The sequence below is a fragment of the Andrographis paniculata genome, unplaced genomic scaffold (genome assembly GCF_009805555.1).
Source record: "Andrographis paniculata isolate CXL003 unplaced genomic scaffold, ASM980555v1 Contig55END, whole genome shotgun sequence".
NCBI classification, from domain to species: domain Eukaryota; kingdom Viridiplantae; phylum Streptophyta; class Magnoliopsida; order Lamiales; family Acanthaceae; genus Andrographis; species Andrographis paniculata.
In genome coordinates, this window is record NW_026137590.1 from 1,337,431 (window position 1) to 1,362,592 (window position 25,162).

The 25,162-nt window shown below is 26.6% G+C and overlaps 2 protein-coding genes across 2 annotated transcripts; one reads left to right on the top strand and one right to left on the bottom strand.

Annotated features, from left to right (window-relative positions):
* Positions 1-373: 373 nt before the first annotated feature.
* Positions 374-2,739, top strand: LOC127256434 (BAG family molecular chaperone regulator 3-like). The gene is made up of 4 exons (XM_051282445.1): positions 374-1,264; positions 1,344-1,600; positions 1,733-1,879; positions 2,205-2,739. Exons 1-4 carry the CDS (start codon positions 1,051-1,053, stop codon positions 2,538-2,540), a joined length of 954 nt encoding a protein of 317 aa, XP_051138402.1. The 5' UTR covers positions 374-1,050; the 3' UTR covers positions 2,541-2,739.
* Positions 2,740-22,817: 20,078 nt separating this feature from the next.
* Positions 22,818-24,624, bottom strand: LOC127256142 (protein DETOXIFICATION 49-like). Its single transcript, XM_051281989.1, has one exon. The coding sequence runs from the start codon at positions 24,537-24,539 to the stop codon at positions 22,932-22,934; it is 1,608 nt and encodes a 535-aa protein (XP_051137946.1). The 5' UTR covers positions 24,540-24,624; the 3' UTR covers positions 22,818-22,931.
* Positions 24,625-25,162: the final 538 nt, after the last annotated feature.

The window sequence follows — 25,162 nt, forward strand, 5'->3', positions numbered from 1 at the left end:
CACTCCCGTTTCAGGCAAAAAAATCTAACACCGGCAATCCAATAAAGAAAGTTTCAACTTACAAAAAAATAATAATAAAATAAATAAATAAATAAAAACATAACTCATTATAAAAATCTGTATTTGTCGCTTCTATTTTCTTATTATTTAATTATTTAATATTTAATATTTATTTCTTATTAAAGCAGTGTAGTTTGTATTTATCATGCTTATTTGTATATTTTAAAATAAAATATTTTTTTTAAAAAATATTATTATTATTATTATTATTAAAATTAAATAATAATTATTAAAATTCCATAATTGTCTGTTCAGTACTGAAAATTTTAATATATATATATATATAGTTGTAATAATATGAGATCAATGATCTGTTCAGTTTGCTGTCCATACAAAATAATTTTTATTTTAATTTTATTTTTTCAATTCTCCAATTTTCCTCTCTCTTTCTTCTACCTCTCTGGTAGTCTTCTTCTTCCTCCAGCCAAGCACAGAGAGATAGAGAGAGAGAGAGAGAGAGAGAGAGAGAGATTCACCTCAAATTTCATTTGATACATATTTTTTTTGCTGTAGTAGTGTAAATTTGATTTGTGTGCTTGTTTGCATCAGGACAATCTGAGTTTTGATTTCGGTCCAGGTTTAGAATCTTCTCCCTGTCAGTATTTCCGGCGACTTCTGCAAGAGATCTGGAAATTTCCGATCAGAATCCACCGGCGGAAGTTACATATATTAATTCTGGTTCCGCTCTGTAATTTTCTTACCGTTTAATTTCGAGGAACGACGGAGGAGTTTCTGTAAGGCTATTACAAGCCAACTGCCGCCGCAGGAAGCCGGCGGTGTGTCTGTGTAAGAATTCAGACAGGAGAGGAATATTCCTCACCGGCGCCGCCGCACTCGTGGAGTTCCGAGGTTGTTGAGTTGGATCGTAACCGACGATTTCTCCGATTTAGGATCGAATTTGCAGTCAATGCTTCGATCTGCCTGAATTCTAAACCTCCTCGATAATTTCAACCGTCTGTCGACGGCGATTCAACGGCGGAGATTTCGAACATGATGCGTATGAGAACGATGACAAACAATCCCTCGCCGCCAGCCACCGGCGGCCGCGGCGGCGACAAAGAGTGGGAGCTCCGCCCCGGCGGAATGCTGGTCCAGAAACGAACCGACTCCGACCCAGCCCGCGCCCCGCCACCGACGATCCGGGTCCGGGTCAAACACGGGTCGATTTATCACGAGATCAGCATCAGTTCTCAAGCTACCTTCGGTAATTTTTTTATTAATTTTTTTTTTTTTTTAATTTTATTGCAACATCTTTGTCCGAATCTGGAGGAATATTCCGGCAGGGGAGCTGAAGAAGATGCTGTCGGCGCCGACGGGGCTGCACCACGAGGATCAGAAGATATTTTTTAAGGACAAGGAGAAAGATTCGAAGGCGTTTCTGGACACTTCTGGAGTTAAGGACAAATCCAAAGTCGTGCTTCAGGAGGATCCCATGAGCCAAGAAAAGCGTTATTTGGAAATGCGCAAAAACGCTAAAATGGAAAAGGCGGCAAAATCCATATCGGAAATAAGCTTGGAGGTGGACAGACTTGCCGGCCGGGTAGCCATTGCTTATTACATTATTCTCTTAATTCTTACAAATTATTCGATTCGATTCATCGACTAACAGCTCATTGTCTGAATCATCGATCATTGATCCATCGGTCGATGATCAATGATCGATCCTTTTAAGGTATCCGCCATCGAAACTGTGATTACCAAAGGAGGAAAAGTCGCCGAGAAGGACGTCGTAAATCTCATCGAATTGCTGATGAATCAGCTCCTCAAACTCGACGGCATTGTCGCCGACGGCGATGTCAAACTCCAAAGAAAAATGCAGGTCCGATGATCACATTTACTTTTTGCTATTTAACTTATATTTATATAATTTTTTTTTTACAAATGTCATTTTATATTAGTATTATAAGACACTGATAGAAATATCTTTGTAATTTTTTTTAAATTTATACTACATTTTAATATAATAATTAATATTCAAAGATTAACTAACAAAATATAAATAAAACCTTTAGAGTCGGACAAAAATAGTATTATTTTTCAAAATTTTCAAAACTTAAATAGCTAATCCATCGTCCATTCAATTTTGTGTTTATATACATTACTGTCTCATTTAAAAATTTAAACTTGTGAATTACTGTTATCAGGTCCGGAGAGTCCAAAAGTACGTCGAGGCTCTCGATGTGTTAAAAGTCAAGAATTCGAGTGTCGTTCCAACGCCGGCGCCGTCTCCGGGAGAGTCGTCTCAACGCCCGAAAAATTCAAACGGTGCGGCGATCGCAATTCCTCCGCTAATCGAGCCGAGTAGGCATTCGAATGGGAGCATTTCGTCGAAGCAACGACAACCCTCCGGCGCCGCTCCGGCCCCCGTCATAATCACCACCCAATGGGAGACGTTCGACGCGGCTCCGGCGGCAGCGGCGGCGGCGGCGTCCACGTCAGCAAAGAATGGTGGTCCTAGTTTTACATGGGATTTGCTTTGAGTTTAGATAGTGGGGACAAAGTGAAAAGATTAAAAAAAAGAAAAGATTAAAAAAAAAGTCAAATTAAAAATTACTACAAATTATTATTATTTTATATATTGGTTATTTGATATATAAGTGCTTAGTGTGAATTAATTAATTAATTAATGGTTTGGTTTTGTATTTTTATTTTTATTTTTTAATATATATATTTTTTTTATTTGGGTTCTGAATTTCCTAATTTGGGTGTTGGATTCTTGTCTCTCTCGATATTCTTTATTTTTATTTTTATTTTTATTTTTATTTTTTGGGAAAGATTCCATTTTCAGATGTATGAGAATAAACGGGATCTAGCCGTTGTAATGTCTGAAATCTCATTGGTGTTTGTCATAACAGTCCCTTATTATTGAACTAATTAAAATAATTACCCTGTTGTAATTTTTTTCATTGAGTTGTGGGATATGATTCTAATATGTATATGCTTTTGGGGGTTTTTAGTAAAAGTGAGAATAATAATAATAATAATAATAATTATTGTTAGTTCTTCTTTATCCTTTGCTTCTTGTTTAGGGCACATAAAGACAAACTACAACGTGGCCAGGGTGGGATTAATATTCGGACATAATTAATATCTAATTTCATATTATAAAATTTGCATTATGGTTGTAGTTACAATGGAGATTAGGAATAATTAATTAATTTATACCTTGTTGATTAAATATAATTAATATATAAAACATAGGCCAATAAAACGTGAAATGTATAGCAACAATACAAGATTTTGTGTTAACATAACATAAATTATACCGATTCAATTTGTATGTTAATTGGATCAAATCAGTACGGTATTGATTTGATCTACTTAGTACATATATACACGACATATAATACGTAAACGATAGCACATAATAGCACAATACCCAAATATATCCATATTCCGATGATACATGATAATATAATATACATTATAATATACTCCCTCTGTTCCAAAACTATAATTTGGATTGTATTTTATACGAGATTTAATGAATATTGATATTATATTGGTAGTGGATAAAAAGTACTGATATTTTTTTTTTTGCCTTTGTGAGTGTATTAATGTAAAAAGTAGTGACAATTGTGTAATAATAAAAAAGTAAGGGTGGTTTTATAGTGATATAGTTATTTATGAAAATAAGACTATTGTTTTGGGACAAACAAAAATAGTAAACAAGACTATTGTATTGGGACGGATGAAGTATTATTAATATTCAACACAAAAAACACATATCCATACAACACATACTTCTATATAGCACAATATTATACTGCGTCGTGATTGATTACCATGTAAAATGTCCGCTAACATATGGTGACAATTCACGTAATATATATATATATTAATTAATTCATGTATTATTGTGCTAATTTGTTTTAATATACATACAAATTATCTTCTTTACAATATATATATATATACACATATATAAATTAAATTACCTCATGTAAGCATATTCCTATTTATCAATCTATTTTTGAATTACCTCAAAATTTTGTATTGTATTGAATAGGGTGTATTTCTCCAATTTTAAATATAATATATTAAAAAGACAAAAGCTATAAATTTGTTATTTCTTTAATGTAAAAAATAAAATTTTAGCATCTCGTAGCCCCTAAATTTATTTATTTATCTTTTAAAATATAATTACGCTAAATTGCTCTATTTTATCGGCATTCAGCTCCCTTCAAATTTGAAAGCTGATTTCGCCACTGGTTGTAACTTAATACAAATTCTAAGTGGACGACATTAATGGAGTACTTAATTAGATATGTTTCAAAACATCGGCACAACTTTGCCGCGAACTCTTACAAAGTATTTGAAGTAAGAAGAAGATTCTTGAATTAAAAAGGGTTAGAATTTCTTCACTCAAAGTTGAAGCCCATAAGAAGTATTCTTGATGAATGTGATGTGATTTGTTCTTTAAGAATGTTGGAATGGAAGGTAGATTCTTGGATTGAGGGCAAAGGAATTACCAAAATTAGAAAATATTTATAAATTTGGATATATAGGTGTCAAAAATAGAATGGACATTGCTACTTACTCATTTTATGTTAAGTTAGGACAACCTATGATCACTCCTATCTTTTAGCCTTTTCATCATTGCTAGTAGGTATGATTAGCGGTGAACAAAAAAATTGAACCGAACTGTCGAACAACTGAATCAAACGGAACGAAATCGAATTTTCGATTAACCGAGCAAATTTGATTCGAATACAAATACTGCATATTTGATATTTTTTCGGTTCGGTTATATTTTGATTTTTTTATATTTTTTTTTCGGTTCGGTTAACCGAACCGAATATATTTATATTATTATATTTTAAAATTTGTATTAATAATTACATTCGGTTCGGTTTCGGTTCCAATATTTGAAATATTTGCAAATATTTTTATTTAATTTTAATTTTAATTATTTTTTAGTATATATTTTTTAAAATTTCGGTTTGATTCGAATTATTTGCAAATATTGCAAATATTTTCAGTTCGGATACGATTTGCGATTTTGGGTATTTGTTCGATTCAATTCGGATATCAAATATCTGCATACTTACAAATACCCGAACTGTGCCCTATAGGTATGATTGTGATTTATAATACATCTAAAATTATTGAGCAAAAATACTTATACATTGTGATTTGAAATGTATGTACTATTTATCCCCCATTATTTAAAAATTATATGAATTTATTTTATATTTTTTAATTATGGTATAAACTCTTATTTTTAGAGGGTTATGTGAAATATTTTTGAAAATATGAAAAAAGTTATGCAGTTTTAGGAGATTTTATATAATATTTTATAAAATATGATGGTGTTTTATACAATTTTTAAACTATAAGAGAATATGGTGCAAACTTTTCAAATCAAAAGTAAGTTATAAGTAATTTTGTCAAAAAAATAATTCTTTCATCCCGATTTTTTATGCAACTACATTTTGATACAAAGATTAAAAAATAATAGTATTTTAATACTCCCTCCGTCCGCTTACAAAGTTTACATGTTTCTATTTTGGGGCGTCCAATTACAAAGTTTACATTTCATTAAATACCTTATTTTTTTCCACAAATACCCTTACTTTACATCACATCATTACTTTTACACAAAAAAGTAAGAGCAAAAATGTCATTACACTACTTTTTACTACTCACTATAATTAAAATACTATTATTTTTTAAACACCGCGCCAAAAGTAAATATAATCCTTGTAAATGAACGGAGGAAGTATAAAAATTAGATAGATAAAAAAGCAAAATAGAATATTATATAAAATTTATTAAAAATTTGATAAGAAAAAATAATGCGATAAATAAAAAATAGTGACAAATTAATTATTATTTATTAAAATATAAATAATGAAATTGCAATTAGATAAATATGTTTACTATAGATAAATTATTCATAAATTAGTAGATATTAAGAAAATAATAATAAAAAAAAAAACTGGTATAATTATCCGGAGAGAGAGAAGGTATGTTCTCTTTAGTTTTTTATACATATTTTTCTTAAAAATTTAATATATTATATACATTTATTATTTTTATATTATCTATATAATTTTTTATACTTTAAAAAGAATATTCTTTCAAATTATTTTTAAAAAAAATACACCCAAAAGTATTAGATAAATTGTATATTATATATTTTTGTTTTATTATAAATATTAAAATAAACTGTACTTCTGTTTATTTATTTTGTGAAATCTCATTTATCTTATAGTAAAATGTGCATAAAATATATTAGTAGAAAATATTCAATTAATAAATAATAATATATTGGTAATAAGTATGCAATACATATGGTGGAATTTAGAGCCTTTTATGGCTAAGTAATACAAAAGTAAATTCACTTTAAACATCACAATTTTCAATGACATTTTCACAATTTAGAATAATCAATAACAAATACACTGACTCCGTCCACTTGGAAGGGTGGCGTTTGTTTTTTACACGTAAATTTTTTAATATTAGTATTACATTAGATGGTAGAAAAAGACAAAAATACCCCTATTAGTATGGGATAATATAAAAGTAATAACATTTGTGTAATATATTGTAAGTTAAAAGAGTATTTATTATGTGAAGTAGGTAGTACAATTATTAAATTAGGAATGGTAACCTTGTTTTGGAACGGACGAAAATGGAAAATGATAATCTTTCAATGGAACGGAGGGAGTATTAGGGATATAATTTATAGACCAATGTATTAGTAAAAAATTAAAAAACAATACTCCCCCGTCCCAGAACTATAGTCTGGGTTGGGTTTGGCACGGGATTTAAGGAATATTGATATTATATTGGTAGTGAGTAAAAAGTACGGGTAAAAGACTTTTTTGCCTTTGTGAGTATATTAGTGTAAAAAATAGTGGCAATTGTGTAATAATAATAAAAAAGTAATAGTAGTTTTATAGTGATATGATTATTTATGGAAATGAGACTATTATTTTGAGACGAACAAAATGGTAAACAGAACTATTGTATTGGAACGGAGGGAGTATTATTTTATTGATTAATATAAGTGTATAAGATAATTTGATATTTTGCCTTACAAATATTAAGGAAATAATTATTTTTGTAAAAATTTAAATTATTTTAATATTTATATATATATTAATTTTAATATAATATAAAATTAATATTTTTGAACGAGGCAAATAAAAATAATAAATAAAATACATTAAATTAAGACGAAAAAAATACTTACATAAGATCAAAGTACAATAGATTATTAAATAGATAGTTGATAAATTATATTTTTATTAAAAAAAAATACTATTTAAGATATTTGATCTATTTTATTTATATAAAACTTGCATAATTAAGTGCGTGGTTACAACTAAACAACTTTGGATGAAAAAGATGTTTTCTGTGTCCTTCAATTTAAACAAAGAATTTTACGCAATATATAAAATATGAAGGGTTTCTTTCTTTAGTAAAAAATTTTCAACACATTCTCTTTAAAAAAATTAATAAATTACGTGCACTTATTATTTTTATATTATCTACACAATTTTTTAACCTCACAATAATTTTTTCTTTTTCTTTATTCAAACCAAAATGCAAAATGAATAAACCCAAAATATTTTGTGCATTTTTTACTAAAATACAATGATTGATTTATAATATACCCTATAATATTATGTGAAAAAAAATTGTATCTTTATTGAAAATTTACATTAATTGTATAGTAAAAAATTGTGTCTAAAATACAAAACAAACAAAACCATATTTTTTGTTAATTCAAAATCTGAAAGGGTTATTGGTTGATCCATTTTGAATCTTTCTTCAGAAATTAAATAATGGCCCAAAACCTCATCTTAATGAGAATTTCAGCCCAACAGTGAGTATGTATATTTAGGTGTCTTGAATTTTTGTATATTATATTGTTTATTTATTTATATCCATTTATTTTTATTTTTATTTTTTTAAAAGATATTATTTATTTTTATTTTTTTAAAAAAAGATATTATTATTATATATGGGCCAAAGTGTGTTATTATAAGCTATGGGTTTGAATTTGTTGATTTGTTTAGAAATTGCATATGAACTATGTAAATAAGGAATAAAAATTTAAATTAAACAAGAATTTTAATACGATACAATTAGGTGTACGATATACTCCCTCGTCCACACATAAAGTATACAATTATTTTTGGAACGGTGTTTAAAAAATAATAGTATTTTAATTATAATAGGTAGTTAAAAGTAGTGTAATGACATTTGCCCTTGCTTTTTGGTGTAAAAGTAATGATGTGATGTAAAATAAGAATATTTGTGGAAAAAAATAAGATATTTAATAAAATGTTTACTTTGTAATTGGACGTCCCAAAATAAAAATATGTATCTTTCTATCTGGAGGGAGGGAGTAATATTTTTAATATACAACCTTTTCTTATATAATATTTAAATAAAGATATATATTTAATTTGATGATCTAAGAGAAAAAAAAGTAAATTCTAATTCATGTTTATTCTTTTGGTATAGGGATTTTTTTTATTTGATTTAAATAATATTTTAGTGTAATATTTTGTAAAAAATAACTTACTTGTTAGTGTGGTTGAATAATAAAATTTTTATTTTAAAAAAAAAACAAACAAACCTAAACTTTTTTTTTTCAATTATATTTTATTGAAGTAAAATAATATATTTTCATAAAAACTACTATAATTATATGTACCATACGAAAATTAAAATCAAAACATATTTTTCATTTTTTTAAAAAAATAACATATATATATATATATTTATTTATTTATGGGGAAGATAAGAATGTAGATAAGAATTAAGAATGTAGATTAGTGGAAATCCTCAAATGGATATGTCTCTCTAAATCCAACATCCACTAAAGTCTCCTTTTAAGGAGAATACCCGATTCATCCCAATACAATAGTCATATTTATCATTTTTATTTATTTTAAAATAATAGTCTCATTTTTATAAATAATCATATCATTATAAAACTATCATTATTTTTATTATTATTATTACACTTGTTTGGATGAAAGTAGTATTAGAATAAATGACCTCATGGAAGTCTTCGTGTTGCACAAAAAAAAAAAAAGTATTTAGTATAAAGCAGCGGTTACGATGTTGAATTTACTGAACTGACACCATATCGTGTACTAGCAGACAACACACGATATTACAATAGACAATACATTATATATATTAATATAATATAAATATAATACATGAAGTAACAATATATGAGTATAGTCTCATAGAGTATATGCAACAGTTTGATTTTAACATATTATATACAGTACCCGTTATAAGTCTAAACAACAATACATATCTTTATTTCACACAGCACACACGATATGTATTGTTTAAGACAAAACTGTTTGTATATTTTGTCGGTGTTGATTAGAGAAATCAACGTGACCCATTGTATAAGTATGTGTGTTTACTTGTAAGATTATGGTTTTTAGTTTTGGCTTTGAATAGTAAAATTTTGAATTGAAATAGTTGTTTGATGTGATATAAATATGTATTCATGTGATGTTTTGAATGTAAAATTAAATTTTAGTGTAATAAAAATGAGTATTTGATTTGATGTTTTGAGAGGAAAAAAAAGTCGAAATAGTAAAATCAGATATAAAAATTAATTATTATATACTTTTTCCATTATTTTGAAAATTTATATATTTTTTTGTACAAAATCTAAAAAATAATATTATTTTAATTATAATAAGTAGTAAAAAATAATAGTACAGAGATAATTTAACTTTTATTTTTTAGTATAAAAATAATAATATAATAATAAAATAAAAATACTTGTAAAAAAAACAAAATTCATAAATTACTAAAAAAAAATATTATTATTTTATTATTGAATAACCTAAAACAAAAATAAAGATACATTATTAAGATATTCTAGCTCTGGCACTGTATATTTATAAATAAATAAAAATAAATTTTTTTTTTTATTCCTAAGTAGCGTGTGTTTTGATATGACCGTTATCCTACGTTGATGATGTTAGGCAATTGCCACCCAAGAAGAAGATGATGATGACGACGTGGATTTTTATGAACTTTTTATATTATGTAATTCTTTTTTAAAAAAAATTATATTAACTATTATTTAAAATTAAAATATAAAATCAAACATAAATGTTATTTTAAAAAGAAATGATTATATTTTGAGGTGAAAATAATTCTATGGTGTAACATCTTTTAAAAAGTAAATAGCAGTAGTATTTTTATTAATTTAGTATTTTAGAAAAATAAAAATATTATATAACAAAAAGTAAATTAATTACGGGTGTGTTTGTTTCGGGGTTTGGATTTTAGATTGGGATTTGAATAGTAAAAATTTTGAATTTAAATAGTTGTATGATGTGATATAAATAGATATTGATGTGATGTTTTAATGTAAAATTGATTTTTAGTATAATATAAAAAATGAAAAATAGGTGTTTGATTTGATATTTTTGGGGGAAAAAAATTGAATGAATAGTTGGATTTAAATTAAATCTTCCAAACAAACACACCCGTATGCATCTTAGAGCATTGTTGACTAAAAAAATGTATAACAAAAATAGTAAAAAATTGTGGATGTAGTTTAAAATTAATTTAAAATATGACGTTGATTTGAATTTTTATTTAAATAATATTTTGATATGATACTGTGTGAGAGGAAATATTAGATTTTATTGAAAATTGCACATGATGAATGATATTGTTTTTTATTTGAAATCACTAGTGTAAGCATTTGCTGATCCAAACAGAAAAGATTGATCTTTTTTTTTTGTTTGGATTGTTTGGTTATCTGATTCTCTTCGGTCTAAAATCGGATTTATAAATTTCAATTTATGTTCTATTATGATTTCCAATTTTTATAATCGATTAACCGATATGATAATTTTGAGTATTTGTATTTCAAATTATTGAAAAATGGGGCTCGATCAAATCTCCTTCGAACACAAAAAAATGAATCAACTCCTCGAAATGTGGTCAACTCACCGTAATAACAACACATTATCTACGGAATAAATACGAGAACACAAGACAATAAATGAGACAGGTGTTTGACAACTAAATTTGATTATAAAAAAAAAAAAAAAAAAACCTGCATTTGAGGATGTCAATGCTGGAGATGATTCACACAAACACACAAGTGTTTAAAATAAATCCAAACTAATGCAGTTCACAAGCGGATCGTCTCATCTAATTGGATCTCCGAAAACTTTTTCCTCCAGAAGCTTATCCGGTGACTTTTGTCTGTAAAACACAAGTTTAAGACATAGAGATAGAAAAAGACAAGAGTGAGAGCTCGAATGAATAATTTCTCTCTCTAGAATAATATCTTAAATATGCTCGGCTCAATCAAGACTGTCCCAAAAAAATTGGATCAAATTAATCATTTGACACTAAAATGAAATGGGTGATTTTTCATGTATCTGACATTATGGTGACTATCCTCGTTCATCCGATTTATCTTGTATATGTATTTGTAGAGATGAGACAAAATGAACAAAAATAAATCCATATGTGCAGTTATATTTATCTGCAGTAGCCACAATTAATTTTACTGATTTTGGAATCTGACGGTTTGTTCATATGTCGAAATAGAAAATAAGAAAATGTTTTTATTTAACACAAGTATTGATATATATTAATAAACCAAAACAAACAAATCGTATAAATTTTGGTTTGTTCGATTTTGGTTTCAATTTTTACAACAAAAAATCGATCAAAATTTAAAATTAGATTTGGTTCGAACCGAACCAACTAGATGCACACACCACACCTGTAAATCACAATCAAATTTGTCCAAATATTTTTATTAAAAATGTAATATGTTAATTTTTTTTTTTTTAATAGAAAAGAGTGTGAAAATAAAAGAAAAAAAATCAAAAGTAACTAGAAGCTATACGTCACAAAGTAAAAAACGCGACTTTCATGTAGAATCGCACTTTCCAAGTTTTGGTCAAGAATGACGACTTTAAGTGATTCTGCAAATCCAAATAGCAACTTTACCATATATATATATATATATATATATATCCACCCACCACTTTGTAATAATAATAATAATAATATAAATATTTCTTAAAATATATTTAGGAAGTGTTTAATTCGATTTTTTTTATTTATTTATATATATATAATAATAATTATATATTTTTATTAAAAATTATGCAAATTAAATAATTGTAGTTTTAATTTCAAATCAAAACGAAACACACCATTTGCGACATTGTAAATTAGCAATAATAGTAAATGAAAATAAATATCCCAACAAAATTTAAGTCTGATACAATATTGTCATCATTAATTTTCGATGGATCCAAAAACCCAAATTTGTTGACAATCAAATTATCAAGAACCATTCAATTAATTTCCTCATTATATATATATATATAATTATATTTTCTTATATCAATTTATTTAAATATCACTTTCATTTGATGACAAATTGTTGTCTCCTCGAAGGAATTATTTTTAGTTAGGTTGGGAATTCATAATAATTCATATGGTCTACAATAGTTGACATCATTTTAAAAATTAAATCGTTTTAAAATTTAAAATTAAATCATCGGGACCAAAACTTTTGACTTTAATACGAAAATGGTGTGTCCGAAAAATTGACATCGATCGAAAGGGAAAGGGATAGAATGATACACTATATATACATGTGATTACATCAAAAAGCAAGCTATGTAATAGTGAAGTTTATCGGTACATGGACAAAGACCCGCGATGTTTATTTTATTTTATTATTATTATTATATTTAATATTTACGCGTAAATGTGATTGAGATTTAAATTTGACAGAATTTTAATTTTAATTTACTATATTGTATTGTCTATTAATTTATACGAATCTTGAAAATGTCGAAAAATCTCATATCATCCAAACTTTAAAAACACATACACGAATTCTGATACTCTTGTAAGTTTTATATGCATTCGTAAAAACTTTCTAATAAATATTAACATAATATTTTATATTGTAATTTTATTTTTCTTAAAGAAAAATTATTCATATATAATTATAACTAATGTAGAGATGATGATGTTTGTACACTTATCCATTAAATTTTAAAAAATTCGATTGTCATACAAAATATTATATGATATATTTTGAAAGTGTTTTGGAGAATTAATTTTGAAAAAATAGGCAATTAATGTAATGTAAATACATTTTAAATATGTATTTAGTATATCAAAAAATAGAACTTTTTATATATATATATATATTCTATTTCATTACTACATAATTTTCACACTTTTTTCAAAAAAATAAAAAATTTAAAAATTTTAAAAAAAAAATTATTATGAAATATCATATTAAACAATTATACAAATACAAAATACAAACTCAATGTATTTCAAGTTTTAATATAATATTTTAATAAACAATAAATATTTGATATTATCTCTCGAAAAATATAATATTGTGAAAAATATTAAAAATAATTTTAAAACATACTATAAAAGTCTAGAGCTTTAGTACAAAAGATAAGATTCATAATTCCATCAAAAGATAAGGATAAGATTCATAATTCCATCGAATAATTGTTTGATATGATATAAATATTTATTGGTATAATATTTTAAACATAAAATTAAATTATAATTTAATATAATATAAACAATAAAAAATAAATATTTGATCTTATATATATTTTTTAAAATTATTTGCATAAAGTATAAATTGACAATATAATATTAGTATGTAATAAACGTAATACAAATACTACGAATGAAAATATAAAATCACAATATATAGTAGAATTTAAATAACACAATATTATATAAATTATATAACGATAATTTATATTTCATGTTATTTTTATTATTAAATTTTAATAACTATATATAGAAACTAGTTTTTATACCTATATATGTACATATATATACTTGAGAAGAATTTATTTATATTCTTTCAATAAATAAATATTAATGTATATTAAGAAAATAAAATAATATTAGAGATGGACACATCCCATACCAGTCCATTTCTCAAGGGTCTTAATCGAACCATAATTATTTCTATATGTAACATATATATATATATATATATATTTCAAGAATTGAAAATTTAAATAAATAATTAATCGAATTATCATCTTCCTATTCTCTGAAAATGATTTGAATTTTAGTTATTGCTTCCAATCATTTATTTTCCAAAAACATTTTAACAATTATATATATATATATATACATTAAGATTTTACATTTGAAATAAATTTCAATGTGGTCAAATACAAAGTTTTATTGGAACCGAAAATTCAGACATTCTTATCTTTAAGTGGAATTAATGATAAAATATAGCGTATGCAATCAATATAGAGACATCAATTTCATAGGAATTGTTCGAATTTAGCTAAAAAATAATTTATGTAGTCAGCAATATAATCGACATATCCGGTAAGGACAATAGCTCCGGAGGCTCGAGTCCCGACCCTACGTAATTTCGCCACTGGCCAAATGATTATAAAAATAATTTTATAATATATATTTATATCAAAAATAAATGATTATGAAAATAATTTTATTAAATTAAATTGAGACAATAATTAACTAATTAATTAATAATAGGGTGGTCAAATCAAAATCAAAATGTGGTTATTAGTTAGCAAATAATTATAGTAGTTGGTCCATTTTTAAGGGCACATGCTTCTACAGTTCCTATCATTAATTCAATTCCATTATTATTATTATTATTATTATTATTATTATTATTATTATTATTATGGTGTCACACATTTAAATATCTATTTTATACTTTCTATTTATATTCGTTTATTTTTTTGTACGAAGTATAATATGCATTAAATTTTAATATAGTCAATGATACTTTTTATATAAAAAGATATGTATTAGATTGTCGCAATATTACTGATTTAAATAAGTCTAAGTTTTAGTGCATATATTTATTAAAAAGAGAAATATTTTTTTTATATATATAGACGACAAGAAAATGACAAAATAAATATATTTCGAGCGGAGAACGAATATATATAATGTGGTGTAATAATTATCTAATTCAATTTATATACACATTTTTTTATTGTTCAATATATATAAGAATAATTATGGTATTACTATATCGATAGAGCACACTATAGCATAGTATCATAAAAAAATAATAATAAGAATAATAATACTTCCTCCGTCATTCAAATCCATTCTCATTTTTTTTTTGTCATTCATATTTATTCCTATTTCTTTTTTTAGTAAAAAAATATTATTTTTTTTTTTAAAAAAAAGTAAAAATTTCTATTATTACATATTTTTTTTAAAATCTGTGCCCAGTCAAATGAGCATATAATTGGATGATAGGAGGGAGTATATAATAGCATAACTTTGCCACGTGTCTATCCCCCATTCGCTGGGAATAGAAGATCATCCATTCACTAACCTTTGGGGTCATTTTTTTTTACATATTATTGAAATGTGGAATTATTTTAACCCTCAAATAGTATCACATTTAGTGGTTTTCAAAGGATGTGTAAAAAATATTTTTTTTAAAAAAAAAAATAATAATAACAAAACCATCATCAAAAGTAAAAAGTGGTGAATGGTAATAAATAAAAATAAATAAAACTTGGGTAGTGATTTTTTAACTAACCATCACTTGCTTCCATCATGTTAAAAAGTCTATAAATAAATCTCCAACTTCCATCATGTTAAAAGTCTATATTCTTTAGCTTTTTTTAAAAAAAAAAATAATAAAATAAATTATTTTATATCAATTTATTATGAAAATTATCATATTTTTATTAAAAATCTTATTAATGAATAGTAAAAAATTTATGTTGGAAGTATTAACCCTAACATATCTCAAATATCATAGTCAAATATATTAAAATTTATAGTTGATTTTAGCCTATGAAATACATTTATACGACACAGTTATGTATTTTTATTTAATATTTTATATGTTTTTATTTTTTACTGTTGTTGATATTATGTTGAATTTTTTAAGGGTGTGTTTATTCGAGGGATTTTCCAAAAAATACACTATTCATACAAATTTTTTTTTTTTTCAAAAATATCAAAATCACATATCTATTTTTTATTTTCTATATTATACTAAAAATCAATTTCACATTCAAAATATAATATCAACATCTATTTATATCACGTTATACATTAATTCTAATTCAAAATTTTACTATTCAAATCACAATTCAAAATCCAAAACTCCAAACAAACACACCCTAAAATCAACACAGTAGCCGCCGCCGAAAAATAGAGACGAATGAGAAATAATAAGAGTGTATTCATTTGACTTTTTATTTCATTTTTCATATTATTTAATTTATACGATCATCTAATAAAAAAAATAATGTTATGTCGTCTCATCATATCTAAATTACTATTCAAAAAATAACCTTCAATTTTATATACTATTAATAAGTTTGTTCATTCATTTTTTTTTTTTAATAATACAATTTCTTATAAATATTACAAAAATATAATACTATATATATATTAACACAATATATAATTTATTTATTTATAAAAAATTAATTATTTAATATAAAATATTAATTTTTATATTACTAATACAATACATACTCTCGATTCGTATCAATTTATCCATATCATTACATGTCTATGTGACTGCATTATCTATTTTACCGAAAAATTATATAATAAAGCTTTATTTTTTGTAAAATTTTTATTATTTTAAACTTCAAAATATATAGGTTGGTTGAGTATATTCTTTTAATAAAAATTTTGAATGCAGATTTTTTTTAAAAAAATTAATATATTATAAATACTCTTTATTTTTATATTATAACAATTCCTCGTACCTCCAGTAAAAAAAAATAAAAAAACACAAAACAAACATTTTATATATTTTTACTAATTTTCTAAACCGTAACATAGCAAAAATATATTTTTTTATAATACATAGAAAATTATATATAATTTTAAAAAGTATATCAAATATCTAATAAGATCACATTAAATAATCATTGTTTATTTGATTCAAAATATTTTCAATATTCTCAAGACATACCAAAAACACATATTTTTTTCTGTTCAATAAAAAAATATTATTTTTTATTTTTATTCTCAAGACATACCAAAAACACATACTTTTTTCTGTTCAATAAAGGTGTCGTTTTTTAATTTGATAATTGTACTATCTACCGCCTGACATAATAAAAATTTTTACCACTCACAATATACACATAAATATCATTACTTTTATATTATATAATATTAATATGAATATTTTTGTCCTTTTTTAACTATAAATCAATATAATATTAATATTACAAAATTTACCTGCAAATAATAAATAATACTTTCTCCGTCTCAAAACTATGTCTGGGTTGTGTTCGACACGAGATTTAAAGAATATTAATATTCTCATAACTATGTTTTTTGTTTCTATACTTTTTATTGGTAGTGGATAAAAAGTACGTGTAAAAGACTTTTTTGCCCTTGTGAATGTATTAGTGTAAAAAGTAGTGGCAATTTTGTAATAATAATGAAAAAGTAAAGATAGTTTTATAATGATATAATTATTTATGGAAATAAGACTATTATTTTAATTATAAAAAAATGTTAAACAAGATTATTATACGAGAGTATAGAAACACAAAAAACACAGCCCAAAAAATTGGTCGTTTAAATTCGTGAGTGATTAAAAGAAGTAATAATAAAAATAAAAATAAAATAAAAAAAATATTATTTATCAATTTATTTATTGTAACAAACAAAATTTCTTCTTCTTTCATCATATTTCGAGACACGAGTCGCAACTTGAAAATTCTAAAGTAGTTATTATATTGTAATTAAATTAAATTAAATTAACTACACACTGTCGTGTCTAATTACTAATTAGTTCAAGACATTGACATGCAACCGCCCATTTAATTTAATTTTAATTTTAATTTTAATTTTAATTTTAATTTGTTTATCACCAGCCGACATGCAATGTCTCTTTTAAAATCATGATTAACTTTACTAATTACGAGTTTGTATTAATTAAACGTAATTAAGGAGTGGTTAACGTAATCACTGAAGTAAGATTACATTAATCGCCGTAAAAAACATTATTAAATAAAATTAATAGTATTAATTGATTCATTGCGCCGCATATTTCCGCACGCATCCCCAGTCACGCATTTATTATTTTTGTAAGAAAAAATAATAGTGGAAAGCACATTATTTCAATTTGTTTTGTTTTTGTTTAAAATATATTCTCTTTATCCCGGTCAAGATGATTCATTTGCTTAAGGATACGGTATTTTAGGTAATGTAAATTAGTAAATTATTAATAATAAGTTATGATATTATATTATATTTTTATATAAGTAGTATTGTTGGTATTTTAAATATTTTTAGGATTATAAATCAATAAAATATATACAATATGAATATCATTTTAGAATAAAATTTTATATAATACAAATAAATAAAAAATTAATTAATCTATTTATAATTAACTTAAAATTAATTTTATTAAAAATAAAAAGTTTTAAATATAGATAAAAAAATATTTATTTATTGAGGAGATAGATAGAAATAAAAGGATTTTGAGTGAATCTTAAGTTAGAAATTTAATTAAATTGATTTATATTTGTTAAATATATTTAAAATGAATAAATTTACTAAAAATAGAAATGAGTTATCTTTAATTGAACGGACAAAAAAGGAAAAAGAGTCATCTATCGCGGGACAGAGGGAGTAATACTCCCTCCGTTCCCACAAGAAGGTTGCTATTGACTTTTTTTTTTTTCGTGTTGATCTTTAAATATTAATTATTATATCAATACATAGTAATAATAAAAGGAAAAAGGACAAAAATACGTTTATTAATCTCTTATAATACAAATACAATGATATTTGTTGAATAAATTATTCAAATATAAGAATATTTTTAATGTTAAGTATAATGACGCAAAAATCAAATAACAACCTTTTTGCGGGACGAAAAGAGTATGTTATTTTGCGAAAATAAAAATATTTTTATTAAGAATTGTACAAAATAAATAACATTAATTTCAGTTTAAAATCATAAAAGAATAAATTCTTTGATATTCCTCCTATTATAAAAATATTTTTATTTTGTTTTTTGTTTAATTATAGAAAATAGAGCAAAAATTATTTTTAGTCAGTTTCATATCATAATTATCAATTTTGGTTTCATTCAAAAAATTTTATCAATTTTGATCTCATTCAAATGAAAATTTATCAATTTTAATCCCAAGATGGTTGACTAAAACTGAACACGGCCTTATTGGTTTGAACACAGTTGTGTTGGATGACTTATAAGATGATTGGGTGTCCCAGGCAGCCAACGCATCCGTGTTGATTACCCTTGTTCGTATTTTGAACACAGTCATGTTCCTGCCCATTTCATTATCATTTTTCCCAACACAACCATATTTTAAGTTATGTTCACGACCATAGTTTCAATATAGTCATATTGTAGGTTATATTTATTATTTTTATTTTTTTTGTTAAAATTATTTTATATATATATATTTGTAATTTAACAAAAATATTTTTACAAATATTTCATTATATAAATGTTAATCAATTTTTAATATTTATAAAAAATAATTGAAAAAAAGTTATAAAAATAATAATATATTAATATATACTTTTAATAATCATCATTATATAAATTAATTATTTCTATAGATTATAAATAAAATTTATTTTTAAATTCAAAATAATATTTTAAAATTTTTACTATAAATTTTTAAAAATACATTTAATGATTATTATTAAAAATATATATTAATATTTTTATTTTTACACTAATTTTGCAATTATTTTTTAAAAAATATTAAAAATTGATTATTTTTTATATTATGAAATAATTGTAAAAAAATATTTTTGTTGAATTATAAATATATATATCAAATAATTTTAACCGAGAAGTAAAAATAATAATAAATATGACCTATAATATGATTATATTGAAAACATGACCGTGAACATGGCCTCAAACATGGCTGTGTTGAGAATATAATCGTGAACATGAGCTAGAATATTGGTTGTGTTGAGAACAAAGTTATGAACATAGGTAGGAATATAATGTGTTCAGAATACGGACAAAAATACAACCGTGTTCAGAAGTATTGGGTAATCAATACGGTCTGATCCTAGTCAATCATCTTTGGACTAAAATTAATAAACTTTCATCTAAGTTTGGACCAAAATTTAAAAATTTTGAATGTGACGAAAATTAATAATTATGATATTGAATTTGATTAACAATAATTTTCGCTATTTTATATATTATGTAGCCGTTGTCATCATTGTACTTTAATTACATTGAAAGTAAACAAGAGCATACTTAGTGGAAATTAATTAATTAACATCCACACATTTTTCAGTCGATTGCGTCACATTAATTATATTTAGGGTAAACTGTTTTTTTTAGTCCCGTAACTGGACCTTTATTATTTTAGTTCTTTAAGTGGAGTCTATCGCAAACTGGTCTCATAAGTGAAAATTTTTTACTGTTTTAGTCCTTCGGTGCCGGAGATGCCCGCGTGGCTCGCTGGAGGTGACGTGTCCCCCAAGTGTCACTGACCTGGCGGACACGTGGATTTTTTATTTTTATTTTTTAAATTTTTTTAAAACTTATTTTTAATTTATTTTAAATTTTATTTGTATTTTTTTTAATTTTTATATTTGATCCAATTAAAGAAATTTAAAAAATGGAAAAATGAAAAAAAAATAAAAATAAATCCACGTGTCCGCCAGGTGTCGCTGACCTGGCGGGACACCTGGCGGACACGTCACCTCCGGCGAGCCACGCGGGCGTCTCCGGCGCTAGAGGACTAAAACAACGAAAAGTTAGTTTTCACTTATGGAACTAGTTTGCAACAAGCTCCACTTACAGGACTAAAATGATAAATGGGTCAGTTACGAAACTAAAAAACAGTTTACCCATTATATTTAATAAATATTATGGATTTGTTTGCTTTCTATTTTTACCAATTTTTAGTAATATAATTTTTAATAAAATTACTTTTCTAAAATAAAAAAAAAAAATTACCAATTTTTAGTAATATAATTTTTAATAAAATTATTTTTCTAAAATAAAAAAAAAAAATCAAAATCAACAAAAAGAAATGTTTTATAATATTATTATAGTTTTTAATAATTAAATATAAAAATTTAAAAAATCACTAAATACTAAGGAATATGATATATAATAGTGCTTAAATGGTGATATATATATATATATTGTTTAAATATTGTATATATATTTGATCGAATGTTTAAATATTATATTGAATGTACGTAAGGAGGGAGTGAGTATTTATTTAAATGAAAATATAAGTTTTATTATATTTATAGTCTCATTTTTTTTTTATATATTTTTAAATAATTAATGTTATATAATTATGGAGTTGGTTTTAATTTTTATTTATTGTGGTTGTGATTTTAAAAATACTATATTTAAATTACTATTTAAATAAAAAAAATCAAAATCAAAATATAACAATAGATTTTCTAGACTTTTGAAAATTTTCAAAATTTGTAAAAAAAAATGAAGTATTTAATTTAATATATAATTTTTTTGTCACCTCTCAATGTATATGTTTACTTTTTATACATATATTTAGAATATTTATATTTTATAAATAATAGTACAATAGAAAAATAAAAAGATTTTTTACCTATAAAGTTATTTGTTTTTTAATAAATTTTTTTGTGATATTATGTAAAATATAGATGTATTTTTTAATTAAAAGAATGATTATATTGAGAGTAGATTTGTATACAAATGATAAGAATAATAAAAAATAATAATAAAATGAAGTAAATAGAATTATAAACATTTTAAAATATTTCATAAACATTACATCAAATAATTAAGGACCATCATGTTGATTAGTCTATTCAATATATGAAATTATCTCAAATAATACATGTTGTGTGTGTCATTAGCATTATATTTGAATTATATATATATATATATATATTTTTCTTTTTTGTTGATTTACATATATTATATTATTTTCGTTCGTCTTTAAAGGTTATATCTATGTTTTACGTATTGATATATGGATATTCATTATTAAATCATAATATAATACAAAAAAAACAACAAAAATACTTCAATTAGTATTTTATAATACTAATATAATAACATTGTATAAAAAATTATATAAGTATAAAAATATTTTTAATGTTAAGTACAATGACGTAGATGTAACTTTTAGAGACGGACGTTGGGAGTATGTATTATCAGTATTACACTGACTAATAATAGTTAGCACATTGACATCAACCTATATATATACTTCATCCGTCTCATTGAAGATTGACATTTACTTTTTGTACGTAATTTTTTTAATATTAGTATTATATTGAGTTATAAAAAAAAAATAAAAATACCCTAGTAGTATATTGTGTAATATAAAAGTAATGAATTTGTGTAATATATTGTAAATTGAAATAGTATTTATTATGTTAGGTAGACAATACAATTACTAAATTTAAAAATTGTAACATTGTTTTGGGACGAACAAAAACGAAAAATAATAGTAACTTTTCAATAGAAATTAGGAAGTATATAAATTAAAATTTTCATCACTAATATATACTTTTTTGGTCTACCTCTAAGGATCATATTTATCGTACTTAACATTAAAAATATATTTATATTTGTATAATTTTTAGTACAAAATGTGTTTCTAGAAGTATTTTTGTAATTTTTTTTTTAAATTTATAAATATAATAATTAATATTCAAAGATCAACATGTGAAAAAATAAATGAGACCCTCAAAAGTAGAACAAAAATAGGATATATATATTGATGAAATAATTTCCACCAAAAAAAATATACCATACAAATCCCTACGACACTACCCTCTTTAATTACAATTTAAAATCAAAATTATATCAAAATAAATAATTCCCACCAAAATCAGCACAAACTATCTCCCTTCCTGTCATCATCATCATCATTATTATTATTATTATTATATTCTGCAGTGACTACACATCCCCCTACTCCCGGTCCCGGACCTCCTCCGGTGAGCTCCTCGGCCCGCCGGGCCTCAGCCTCCCAATCGGTCCGCCGCAGCACCGCCATCATGGTGGCGACACAGGCCGCCTGCGCCGCCAGCAGCCCCAGCCACAGCCCCCGGAAGTCCATTCCGCCCCAAAATGCCAGCCCCACCGCCACCGGCATCCCCACCAGATAGAAACACCCTAAGTTTATATTGGCCCCCACTTTGGGCCGGGCCGTCCCTCGCAGCACCCCGCAGCCCGTCGTCTGCGGGCAGTTCCCCAGCTCGCAAAGCCCGATTATCGGCAGCGCCGCCGCCGTCAGCCCGATTATCTCCTCGTCGCCGGTGAACATCCTCGCCCAAATATTCCTCACCGCCACCGCGAAAATCAGCGCCGCCGCGCCGATCATAAAGCTCCCCGCCATCCCCACCCCCGCCGCCGCCCGCGCTGCCGCGACCCTCCCGGCGCCGATCAGATTCCCGACACGTGTCGACACGCTGAAGCTCAGGCTCGACGGGAAGATGTAGATCAACGAGGTCGTCTGAATCAAAATCCCCATCGCCGCCACCGCCGCCGCCGGATTCTTCAGCAGACCGCAGAGGAGAATCATGATTTCGTACCACCACCACTCGAGGCAGACGGCGGCGCAGCTCGGCACCGCCAGGTCGAGCAGCGGCTTCCAGCCTGAAAAACATTCCGGCGAGACTCCCTCCCACGATTTCTTATAAACCTTGGAAATTATCACATACCCAATCAGCAAAACGACGACGTTTACGTTCGTCAAAACCCCACTTATCGCCACGCCCTTAATCCCCAAATCGAGTTTCACGACGAGCAAATAGTTGATCGGAATGTGCATCAGCATGGCGGCGGCGGCGCAGAACGTCGCCGGAAGGGTGATCGACTGTGTCCGGAGGTAAATCCTGAGAGGATGTAGGAAAGATTGGGCGATTAAATCGGGCAAGGAGAAGAAGAGAAAAGCTTGAGCTTGGGCGGCAATGGCGGAATCCTGGCCGAAGAGGGTGAGGATATTGCTGACGTGGAGCCAGAGGAGGGAGATGGGGAGGGAGGCGAGGAGGAGGAGGAGGACGGTGCGTTGGAGGGAGAGGCCGAGGAGGGGGAATTTTCCGGCGCCGGCGGCCTGGGTGCAGAGGGGGTCCATGCCGGCGGCGAGGCCGGAGAGGATGGAGTAGCCGGAGATGTTGGCGAAGGCGAGGGCGAGGGAGCCGCCGGCGAGGGGGAGGGGGCCGAGGCGGCCGAGGAAGAGCATGGAGACGGCGGAGCGGGAGTAGAGGAGGAGGCCGGTGGCGGCGATGGGGAAGGCGGTGGCGGCGAGTGAGAGGGACTCGCGGAGGCGGCGCGTGGGTGTTGGGGATTTGGGGATCAGGGAGGTGTACATGTCGGAATTTGGGGATTTTCTTACATTAGGATTAGGATCTTGATCATGATTTTTTTGATCTTGATTTTTCTGATCTTGATGATGATTTGATGATGATGATGAGGTTGTTGTTTGTTGGCACATTTTCTCACTCACTTAGTAGTAACAGAGTAGGAGAGAGAAAGGGGTTTTAGTTTGAGAGAGCGAGAGAGAGAGAGAGAGGGAGAGGGAGAGGGGGGTTTGGGAAGGAGAGAATGATGGGGTATTTATAGTGACTCGAGCGGGCCGGCCGGCTTTTTTTTATTTATTTAAATTAAGAGATTTTCTTGTACAAAGGGAGCAAACTTTGGGGTATTCTTTGGGGGGTCCCCGGACTTCTACACCAGACTGAGCAACACAGACATTGGGTTCTTTTTTTTGTGTTATTTATTTATTTTTTGTTAAATTTGGTTTGGGAGTGTTCGTATATGGAATTTTTTATAAATTCTACTCTTTATAAAAAAAAAAAAAATTTTTCCACGAAATATCAAATCACACACTTTTTATTTTTATACTATAACAAAAATTAATTTTATATTCAAAATATCATGTCGACACATATTTATATTATACTTCATCCGTCTCAACTCAAAGTATCATTTTTATTATTTTCATCTGTCTCACTAAAGTATTTTTTTTTTATTTTAGTAAAAGTAATAATACACCAATATCAAAATACCTTTTAAATTTTAATCTTAATTACAAGTATACCATTACACATACAATTA

Excerpts from the sequence above, each read along its gene's own strand:
- LOC127256434 (XM_051282445.1), top strand. The coding sequence starts at position 1,051 with ATGATGCGTATGAGAACGATGACAAACAATCCCTCGCCGCCAGCCACC. Across the intron at positions 1,265-1,343 it reads CAGTTCTCAAGCTACCTTCG|GGGAGCTGAAGAAGATGCTG; the intron begins GTAATTTTTTTA and ends ATATTCCGGCAG. Across the intron at positions 1,880-2,204 it reads AACTCCAAAGAAAAATGCAG|GTCCGGAGAGTCCAAAAGTA; the intron begins GTCCGATGATCA and ends TACTGTTATCAG.
- LOC127256142 (XM_051281989.1), bottom strand. The coding sequence starts at position 24,539 with ATGTGCCAACAAACAACAACCTCATCATCATCATCAAATCATCATCAA.